The sequence below is a fragment of the Lotus japonicus genome, chromosome 1, assembly GCF_012489685.1.
Source record: "Lotus japonicus ecotype B-129 chromosome 1, LjGifu_v1.2".
Lineage (NCBI taxonomy): Eukaryota > Viridiplantae > Streptophyta > Magnoliopsida > Fabales > Fabaceae > Lotus > Lotus japonicus.
Window position 1 is genome coordinate 126,649,000 of NC_080041.1, and position 10,679 is coordinate 126,659,678.

The window sequence follows — 10,679 nt, forward strand, 5'->3', positions numbered from 1 at the left end:
TTTACAGTTCCAAAACAGTGCCTGTGAAGTTTGAAGATGCAATGTTGAGTTGAAAATACAATGTTGGATTTCACATTGCCTTCAATACATCTTATTGGACTTGATATCATTTTTTTATTGCTCTAATATTTGTTTTGTTGGATGAATTTAGTGTGTTTTTGTTAGTTAAATTGGATTTGGTATATGAATGTGCTTTATTGATCATCAAACTTTGATCAGTTAGAATGATTGTTCTGGAATGCAAACCCTAAACCAAACATATTCCAAAGGCATTTTCCAATGATTAACTTTGGCAGAGTTTTGTTGATTCTAATTTAGTTGGAATTATTATTTGTGATAAGAGAAGTGTCTGCTTTTGATTGAAATGAAGCTTAATTTTTGAACAAACATGGATTTTTGAAATTTCATGGTATTGTCTTGTGAGTTTTAAGTACTCCTACTGACTGTGTATAACTTTCTCATGTTGTTAACTGGTTTTGTTAATATTGAATCACAACAGTGTCTTCTTATGGACACTTGTAAATGTCCCTGACGCCTTTCTAATTCTTTGCTTTCTGTGAGAGAAAGGAATGGCATAACTTTGTCAAGTGTGAGAGACAGTTTGAGGGAACATTTTCTTCTACTCAAATGCAAGGGAATTGTCAGTTTTTATTGTCAATTCTAAACCCTTGTACCCACCTTTCAAATTTGTTTCAGTGAGAATTAGCTAGCTTACTAGTAGGTGTGGATAAGATTTATTACTGTCCCCCAGGTAAGTTTACACTTCCCTCTACCTCCCAATTTAATTTTTGCCTGAGAAATTCCTGAACCTATGAAAATTAGTGTTCTGTCAATGGCACTGGTGTATCTTTGTACATATTGCATACGCAGTACACACATGCCTGCAAGGCTGCTTCTGCAGAATTTTGCTCGCGTCAATTTTATATGGTTTTTGGCATATTACGCTTACTCTGTAGAGACTTCAGATTATCCATGCATATTTAGGGCTGGCAATATGCGGCGATGACAACATCATGTCGTGGAAGGAGATAACAGGTGGAGCCAACGATCCGCTAAGACTAACGTATCTACAACTCCATCCCCGAGCGGCAGTCAAACGGAGGCGTGAATGCAAGATGCCAGCGGAATGATCGGCCGGATAGAGGCTAGGGCTGCTTCCTTCCCACCGCATCCTTCCTTGTGTGTCGGAGATATAAAGTGTGTGCACCAGAAAAGAACGGGAACTGGGTCGATCCGGCCCAACCCCAACCCCAAGAAAGAGGAGTGAGTTGGGTGACCCATTTTGGAATGTAGGTTGGTGGGTTACCTTCAAATGGAAAAACAAAAACAAAAATCTTTTAGCAAGACTTATAATGATTTAAATACTCAACTTGTGCTAGACCTTATGTTTCATGTCCTTTTAATTGCACTTGTTTCAAAAGGGATCTTCAACAACTGACTTATTTTTTCCCAACTATAAACCTTGTAGTTGGTCTCTTATTCCATCATTTAGTATATTCATCTTCTCTTCATACCTCTCTTGTATTTCTATTACATGATAAAAGACACAACCGAGACAAGCACAATTTTTTTCTAACACTAAATGAATTGGTTGTCTCTCTGCTATGAATATTTGAGTCGTGTGAAATGACACTCTTTTTTATCACATCATGTACCACTCTTCATATATCTCAAACATGTAAGTGAGTTTAGTGCGTTAATCAAACATTATTATTAACTACTTGTGTGTATCAAGACAAGACAATCCTTTTCACTTGACAACACATGTGGACCAACATATTAATCAATCAATCAAACAAACATTGGGCCTAGTCACACAAACAGGCTAACCATTGAGTGAGTTTTGGGCAAGGTAAAACTAATTGTCCAAAAATATCTAATGCCACCATCGATGTTCACCACGTGTACGTTAAAGATTCGGGTGTCCTTAACAGACAACAATCTCACACAAGAGGATCTTGACCTTCTAGATTCTTCAGCTATATCTCTCTCTCTATATCCCAATCCAGCAACCTAATCCAGTTTCTCTCTGCATCACCTTCCACAATTTCTCTCCCTCCATCGATCTTCCTATGGGTTAACCCCGATTGATTTTGCTTTTGTATTCAGATTCATATAACTCACCTTCGTTCAATCCTGGATCAGATTCAAGATCAAAGGGTGTTTGTTGTTGTTGTTGGGTTTTGTTGGGTGTTGAAGCGTTAGGGGGTGTATCGAAGAGCATAGAAAATGCCTTCGGTGCCCATTGAACTCCACCTTGTTCCATTCCACACCGATTTCCATAAAGGAACCTCTTCTCATCGTCTTAAACCTCTTGAAGAAAACGATTGGCATAGTAATCTTAGTTAACATCAGGACCTTAGTTTTCCCCTTTTTTCTCTCGCTTGATTTTTCGCATCTTCTTGTTGCTGAGTACGGTTGATCTACGATCCTGTTATTTCTTCTGTGGTTGATCTTCTTTGTTCCTGTTTTGAAAGATTTACAGCTCAAAACTTCGTCTTCTAAGGTATTTTTGTTCAGTTGATGCCTCATGTGATTTTTTACATGTGTTGTTGGGTTTGAATTTGATGAAGAGTGCTTATGTTGTTATCATTGTAGTTTGTTCAGATCTGACTTGTAGATAAGAACAATGCTAACTATTGCTATGTTTTGTGTTAGTGAAATTTATTTACTTTTTGTATCAACACTGCTAAGTGCTAACTGTGATAGTTTATTGGTATGCTTTGATTTACTTTTGGTGAATTTCACTTATCAATTGTGTTTCTTTCTGAGTGACCTCATATTTACTTGGAACTAGCTAACTATGAGGTACCAAAGGACCTTTTTTTCCCTGGGTTTTATGATTATAGGAAAAAATATATATAATTTTTTTGCATCGATACATTGCTGCCGCACTGTTGTTATATAAGATACAACTGCAGAATTTGGTTTTTGTACAATTGAGATTGACCTTACTTTCAACAAAATAAAAAAGATTGACCTTGACTGTCTTATATTGGGTAGCCTTTCCTCCTGCTCCTGAAATGGGTCATGTTATTATCAGAATCAGAATTGTATTGTATTAACTGATGTAGGATGATATGTGTATTTTGCAAAACATGGAGCCTTTGGTTTGCATAATTCAAGTTTTAATTCTAACTCAGAATGTTTTAGGATTTATTGATATTCATATGCCATTATCTATTTTATCTTGAAGTTCTCACATGTTGGTTAATTTACCTGACATCAATAGCTTTCTAGTACCTATATTTTTAAGACGTGTTGCAAAACCTTCTCTTAGCCTTGCTATTTCTTCCTGATAATGAAGTACAATATTCCGGTACTGATGTAGAAATGTATGCGTGTGGACGGTTTACTTTAAATTTTTTCTGCTTATTATGCAGATTAGTGGGTTACTGATAGCTATGTTTTCAGTATTCATCTGATATTTTGTTTCTTATAGTTGCCTTGCATTACCTGATACTATCTATGGACATGTGCTCTCGTGTTCCTGATGTGCACAACAACTTGTTAAGTAATCTTGAGAGTACTTCTCATGAGTCATTGCATGTTGATGATGCCCTGAAATCTGAACTTGCAACTGAGGGGAATGGCGTCTGCGATGTTGGTGAGGAAAACTTAAGCGGAGGTGTCAAACAGCAAGAAACAAAACTCAATATGATATGCTTGACAAAATCTGCAACCTTTCCAATTCCTCATATGATGTCTTCAAGCTCTTCTGATGAGGAGGCTAACTCATCAGTTGCAAAGTCCAACTCTGAGCAATCTGCTAGTCAGACTTACTCACGCTCGGTATCTCTTCCTGTAAGTTCTCAATGCTACTATTAAATTGTTTGTAATGTCTGGATGTCTATACATATATGTTCACACGCAGTGCACTTAATAGGCATTTGTAGTTCTATAACTTGTTGAAAATTGAATATAAGCAATCGTTATGAATACACTGCCCTCCTTTCTGATTTTCATATTTGCACAATGATAATCCGATGATGTGTCTCCCTCTAAGTCTGTAGCATTTCCCTATCTATTTGGCTCCACCTGATACAATTGAGGTTTGAAGGGATTAGAAAAATGTCACCTGCATCTATATGTGTATTAGGTGATAGGATCACATGCAGTGAGAAACATTGTTTTGGTCTAGCAATAATATGGACTCATATCTATCTTAACATGTGCTGTTTTTTGTTTAATGACTTCCATTTTCTGTTTTACGCAACAGGCTCCTGAGCTCATACCTGCCTTGAAAGGCAGTCGTGAGAAATACAGGGGATCTCCAATGAAATTGACAGTGAAATGGGCCCCTGATGTGTATGATCCTGTACCTACATTAATGTCACACACTGTCAAAAACAAGAAACAGCAGAAATCAAGGAAGAAGAAGAAGTATGAAAAGAAGAATGGAAAGAAAGGTCAGAAGGGAAATTCATCATCTCATGGGGGCAGTGGCAAAGACAAGAAGCAAGCTCGCAAGCAGGGTGGACATTCTGACCTCTCTTTTGAGTCCCTGGATTCTCATGATAATGTGACTGGAACTTCTGAGTTAGATGCTCTTGATGTTCGAAGCCATGATTCGTTCTGTGGAACTAGTTTCTTGAAAAACTCTGTTACCAAAGTGCACTCATTGGTTGCAGAAGCGCAATGAGTGAATGGCTTGAATGATATCCTATTTCTAGCAATGTACATAAATAATATGATGATGTTGGCTTGTGTGATGAAAAGGGTTGAAAGATTGTGTGGTGACTGTTTGGTAGTACTCTTCATAGGGCACAAGCAGTTGATAATTTGCTGTTCTGTTTGTACAAAACCAGGTTGGTGTTTGGAATCACATTTTTGTCTGTAATGTTGGACTATGCCAGTTTTTGGGCGATGCTTGTGACTTTACAGGCATCAGTTCTGATAAGGAATGATATCTCAAGCGGCTCTGTTTTGTTGTCTATCTGTTGTGTGTGTCATTTGCATCTAGATTGCCGTTGAATATTCCATGTCAAACTACTTTCCTTTCTGCACAGCACAACCTGCGTCTCACTATAAGTATCGATGATATTTTAACTTTTAGTTATGGCCGGAATTTAATTTCATGATCACGAAGAGATTTCTAAAATCAACAGTTCCTGATTTGTTTGGCCACTAGTTTTGAAGTTCATTTGTTTTGTCAGTAGTAAGCCACTTCAAAGAACACGAATACAGTTTGCATATGCTAATCTAAATAATGCACTTAATATGCAAATTTTAATTATTCCAGCTCTAAAATTAATTGTACGATAAAACCATAAAACCTACCTTCTGCAATGAATCATAAACATTGTGGAATTTCAGTCGGATTTTACATTGTCCTGGAGAAAATTCTCAGATAAATTGTTTTAAAAATGACAACCACTTTACATTCAATTCATTTTTATAATAATCAATATAATTGTATTGATGAAAATTAAAGTTATATTTTCAATCTTTTTATCGCTTGTCTTTCAATGCGGATGCATTAGACTTTTTTCATAGCTTTTTGATTAAAAATGACCTCGTTTTAGAAACATTATTAAGCTGCAAACTAAAAAAGAAACTATTTCTATCCCATAAGCTGCTCCTCTTGTCTCAAAGAACCGTGACATGACACTCTAACTTGTTTCTAATAGTTGGAAAATCCTTTGAACTTCTAGCCTAACACAAACTTTTTCTTGCTGCAACATCAGTCATTTTCATCGAATTTCTTTTTAATAGATAACCTCAAACACCATTTGAAGATTTCATGTCATCTTACCCACTCTAGAGATGATCAACTCCACCCTAATTTCGATCAAACAATTGTTTTGATTCTTATCCTTGAAAAAAAATTATACCTATGGCCAAATATCGAAATAATTTATCCAACTTATAACATGGAACACAATTCTACCTTCGACCCCTTCTTACACTCCTCCTTCAGCACTAACCATTCTTTTGGCCTTGAGTTAAATTCTTCCATTTCCTTTAGTATGTTTTCAATACTTGAACCAACGCAACCATATCTCATAATAATGTTATTGTTATAGAGGAAAGAAAAAGTTAAGGAGATAAAGATACCTCTTGCTACTAACAAGAATGAAAATTTCACAAGCAGAGATCTCTCAGTAATAACCAATACTAGGGAACAAAGTTGGGTGGAATTCATATCACGGCGGCAAAGGATAATTAACTTCCAATGGACATCAAAATTTTCAAAAAATAATAATGCCTTATGGCTGAAGTCCAATAATCAATCATGAGTGAGCTGACTGATACAAAAATTTCACAACAAATTGCAGTATACTTATCTGAGTTGAGTTATAAATAGTCCTTAAAAATCATCCCAGCGACGTGAAAATTACCAAAGTCTCTTCAATCATCAACCACACCAACCAACCGTCTTGTTAACTGTGAAACCAGTTTCAGAGGGCTGCTGCGACTCTGACTGCATAGGAGGTCTAGGCTCTCTTGGTTTGGCAGGATCAACAAATATAACCCATCCATCCAAAAACTTAGCATTCATTCCTTTTCTTGCCTTTTCAGCTTCTTCTATGCTCGCGTAAGATACAAAACCGAAACCTTTGGATCTTCCAGAGGCTCTATCAGTTATCACCTTAGCTGTGTAATCAAATGACAGAAGGTCAGGCATAACCTACATGAAGAAAAGAAAAGGACACTAGAACTAACTACTGCAAGAAAGAGTGATAATTATCACCTTCGATCAGCTGTCCAAAAGGAGCAAATGCTTCATTAAGTTTTCGATCGGTCGTCTGTCTTGAAAGACCTGTTCAAAATTCCAAACTCAAGAATAGGATTTAAAACATAAATTATATGCTTGCACCATAGATTGTGAAACATGCATTAAATACCAAGCAAATCCAGGCAGCAAATGGTGCCAAAACAAGCAGCATATAACTATAGTAAACTAGCGAAACTACGCAAACTAGCGAAACATATGAGTGAAATAAATAACAAATTCTTGACCGGTAAAATCAATTAAGGCATTCACAGAAACTCTGTCCCATAACTGTGATAACTTGGTTTTCTTTCAATTAGTATTGCTAAGGAAAATAATTTTTATGTACAACCAAGTCTAAGGTATAATTAAATCAAATTTGATATCCAGGTTAGATATGAACTAAAGAGCTTCAGATGTTCTCTCTTCCCTTCATATACATTACCTTTTCTTTTCATTTTGACCAATATTTCCATCTTTACAATGTTTTGACTGATGTCTTCGTCCAGTTTTAAAATTCTTCTGATCCAAATTCAGGACTAGGTTTAACAACTGCTTTGTTTAACTAGCAAATGGAGCTTCATTCAAAGCGAAGAACAAACACAAAGAAGGGGAGAGGAGATATTACTACTCAGACAAAATAACAAATAGAAGCAGAATGCAAGAGAGATCTATATTCCCCCTGCGTTTATACCCAGAAGACACCTAACAATAGATACATGTGCTGAAAATCAAAGAGAAGCCATGAAATAAAAAATCATCCTAAAGCCATAGCCCACCAACAAGGAAAAACCCATTTTAAATGTAACTAGTTCTATGGCAATGCAAAAAATAAAATGTGCAGGGGGTTTCTGATTTGAATAAATACATATCACACATATCAAAAGCTTTCTAGGCCTGCATATTGTGACATTTCAGTATTTATCTTATTGATTATTTAGTAACACTGTCTAAATCAATGACTTGAACTCAGTGTTGTTAATTGCGGATGTCGGGTCATGGCGGAAAGCCAAAATCCTGCCTCCAAATCACTGCCTCAAACCAGAGACCCAACACTGAGATACAGGGCAGATAAAGCTCATAAGACAAATTTTGAGGCAGTGGAAGTTTCAAGACACAACCCCATTATTGATAAAGCATCTTATTTGAATGCACAACATAGCGCATCAAAACGATTAGAAAAAAGATAATTTCATTTGAACACAGAAGGAATCAGGTAACCAGCAGAGATAAATTAAGGGCAGGTAGCTCACCGCTGATGAAAAGTTTGGGGGTAGTGAGAGTTGTTGAACAGAGACGAACCGAAGTGAGGTTATGTGAGGACTGACGAAGAAAGCGTTGAACTCCAGAGAAGAAAGCCATGAACAGAGATGAATTCAGAACAGAAACCTTTAAACCCTCGCAGAACCCGCAAGTTATAAAACCCAATACACCAAACCAAACAGGACGAAAATTCTAGACCTAGAGTCCTAAACTATCATCCTGCCTGCGTACATTTTTTTTTTATTTTTACAAATGTACTCCTTTGGAAAACTATAGCTATATGTTCTCACTTTTATAAAAAATTAATTTGCTTACCATTAAACCAATACTATGGATGTCCCCGAATAATAGCTCAAGTTGTAAGAGTTAGCAGACATGTAGGTTGGGTGGAGGAGGTCCAGGTTCAATCCCTGGTGGGTGCAATTTATATTTCCGATGTACAAAAAAAAAACCAACACTATGAATGGTTGTTGGTGGCGTGGTTCGCATGATAACAATATCACCATAAAGGGGAGGACCCAAGAGTATGAATGTCTAGCACTGGGTGGAACGAGTCATCTCAGTTACGTGAGGTCGGATCCTCCACATACCATCAATGCATAAAGTTTCCATTATGAGGTTCTATTGTTAGGGTCTCTGTCGAAGTTCAACCGACATTGATCTCAGATTGCGAGAACATGAGCTTCATGGCTTTTATAAAATTAGGAGGTCAGTTCGTGCCACTAAAGAATAATGAGATTCATTGGTGGTCGCATATCTCAAGATAAGAGAAGAAAAAATGAAAAACTCACAAAAAAAGAAAAAAGAGAAAATTCATTTTTTTAGCGTAAAAACTGGTGATAGAAAACCACTTATTGTGGGTTCCGTCTACCGTGTGTCAGTTTCAAACTGACACACGGTGCTTCAGTTTCATATGTACCGTTGGATATGATATTTTTAAATTTTAACGGTTCAGATAAATTAGCATTAAAACAATTCATTTGTTAATTATATCTTAATTTACAAAAACACCCTTCTTCTTCCCCAACCCAACCCCACCTTCTTCCCCAATCTTGACCGTGATTCACGTTCTCTAGAGTGCAGACCCACCCCACCAACTTTCCTACTCCTCTCCCTCCCCACCCCCTTTTCCTTCCCCCACCACATTACTAATAATTTAATCCCTTATTTTTCTTTTATTTATAGTTGTCCCTGATTCTGTGGTGTGGTTTCATAACCTGTATGGACCCCAAGGGAAAGGAAGATATTACAAATACTTTTGATTTCAATGAAAAAGTGTTTATTTTGATTTCTTAAGCATCACAAGAGAACGTTAATCAACAGTAGGGAACGATCCATTCACTTTCTTCAAATGGAGTTTCCCTTGACCGCTGAGGGTGTGGAGAAATCCAAGGAGGTCATCTAGGTTCAAGCAAATCGGAGCCACCTCCACCAAAAACCAGATCCATAAACACAACAACTTCCATCCAAAGCCTCCCCCACCAGAAACCCATATCTGAAAATTCAGCAACATGCAAACCCTTCATCCTTCCAAATACCCACTTTCAAAAACGCAAAAAAAATTCAAGCTCGATTGGAGTTTCCCCCACCAAAATCCCAAATCCAGAAACAGAGATATTTAATAATGAAAAAAACTCAAGCTTTATTTGTGCTCTGGTTTTGTTTTCTCAGATACTAAATAAAGCAGGTGATGAAGAGGCTTTTCATATGCAGAGAAAAAAAATCAAAACGAAAATGAGCATCAAAATGCTAGATTACAACCCAAAGTCCCAAAACATTAAGTAAAAACGCAAATTAAGTTTGATTTCAGAAACAAAATGGAGTTTGATCACAAAGCGTTGAAGAAGCGGTGGTGGTGTTGGGACTGTGGAGATGATGAGGGAGAAAAACGGAATTTTATCAGAAATAGAGGATATTTTTATCTTATAACTTTAAAAACGAAACTGAAGCACCGTGTGTCAGTTTCAAGACGCAGCCCTTATTGTGCGGTAAAAGATACAATTAAGGGGAATAAACTTCTCTAAAGGAAGGGTGAACTCCCAAAAGAAGATAAACCTTTAAAGGGGGCGCAAAGCAACAACATTTTTTTTTTTGTATTTTATGCTTGGGTTTCTAGTTCATGTTCTTCATTTTTGTCTCATAAGGGTTGTTTGGTGATCAACTTATAATAAGAGTAAGATAAGATAAGATAGATAGTTGGATAAAGACAATATATGATAAAATATAATAAAAGTAAGACGTGCTCTTATTACATTTTGTGTTTGAAGTGAACTAAATAATGATAAAATAGGATATAAACAATTAAACTACATAAACCAATTTAAAGTGTAATTCCTTCAAAAAATAATAATTTTTATATGTTTTAAAATTATATGAGGGACAGTCAATTTACTCGATTCAACAACTTATGAATATTATATGTTTAACCTGGTTCAATTGTGTATATACTGTTTGATTCATGTGAGTTTTCAATATGACTTCGTTCCTGAAAAATGAAAACGCCTTTGAAAGGGCGGAAGGTTAGTTCAGCAGATTACTATTTACTCTTTTTTGTGATTTTTGTTACTAAATTTTGTATTTTGCTGGAATTAATTGATTGAATTCGATGTGCAGAGCTTATCAATGTTGGGCAAAAGCAGGATGCTTTGCAGACACTTCATGATGTTATTACTTCGAAGAGACATAGGGCATGACAGAAGAC

At 36.4% G+C, this 10,679-nt stretch overlaps 2 protein-coding genes across 2 annotated transcripts; one reads left to right on the plus strand and one right to left on the minus strand.

The window, feature by feature from the left end:
* The first annotated feature begins 1,975 nt into the window (after positions 1-1,975).
* On the plus strand, positions 1,976-4,934 carry LOC130730433 (uncharacterized). Its single transcript, XM_057582444.1, has 3 exons — positions 1,976-2,506; positions 3,443-3,804; positions 4,220-4,934. The coding sequence occupies exons 2-3, from the start codon at positions 3,469-3,471 to the stop codon at positions 4,640-4,642; spliced, it is 759 nt and encodes a 252-aa protein (XP_057438427.1). The 5' UTR covers positions 1,976-2,506; positions 3,443-3,468; the 3' UTR covers positions 4,643-4,934.
* A 1,231-nt stretch (positions 4,935-6,165) lies between these two features.
* Positions 6,166-8,237, minus strand: LOC130730435 (organelle RRM domain-containing protein 2, mitochondrial). Its single transcript, XM_057582446.1, has 3 exons — positions 7,969-8,237; positions 6,695-6,763; positions 6,166-6,597 (listed from the first exon to the last, which is right to left on the minus strand). The coding sequence occupies exons 1-3, from the start codon at positions 8,075-8,077 to the stop codon at positions 6,359-6,361; spliced, it is 417 nt and encodes a 138-aa protein (XP_057438429.1). The 5' UTR covers positions 8,078-8,237; the 3' UTR covers positions 6,166-6,358.
* Between the last annotated feature and the right edge of the window lie 2,442 nt (positions 8,238-10,679).

Bases quoted from the DNA above. Each gene is read 5' to 3' on its own strand.
- LOC130730435 (XM_057582446.1), bottom strand. From the start codon at position 8,077: ATGGCTTTCTTCTCTGGAGTTCAACGCTTTCTTCGTCAGTCCTCACAT. The intron at 6,764-7,968 runs GTGAGCTACCTG...AATTTTGAACAG, and splicing joins CCCCAAACTTTTCATCAGCG to GTCTTTCAAGACAGACGACC. The intron at 6,598-6,694 runs GTGATAATTATC...TTGATTACACAG, and splicing joins TTTTGGACAGCTGATCGAAG to CTAAGGTGATAACTGATAGA.
- LOC130730433 (XM_057582444.1), top strand. From the start codon at position 3,469: ATGGACATGTGCTCTCGTGTTCCTGATGTGCACAACAACTTGTTAAGT. The intron at 3,805-4,219 runs GTAAGTTCTCAA...TTTACGCAACAG, and splicing joins CACGCTCGGTATCTCTTCCT to GCTCCTGAGCTCATACCTGC.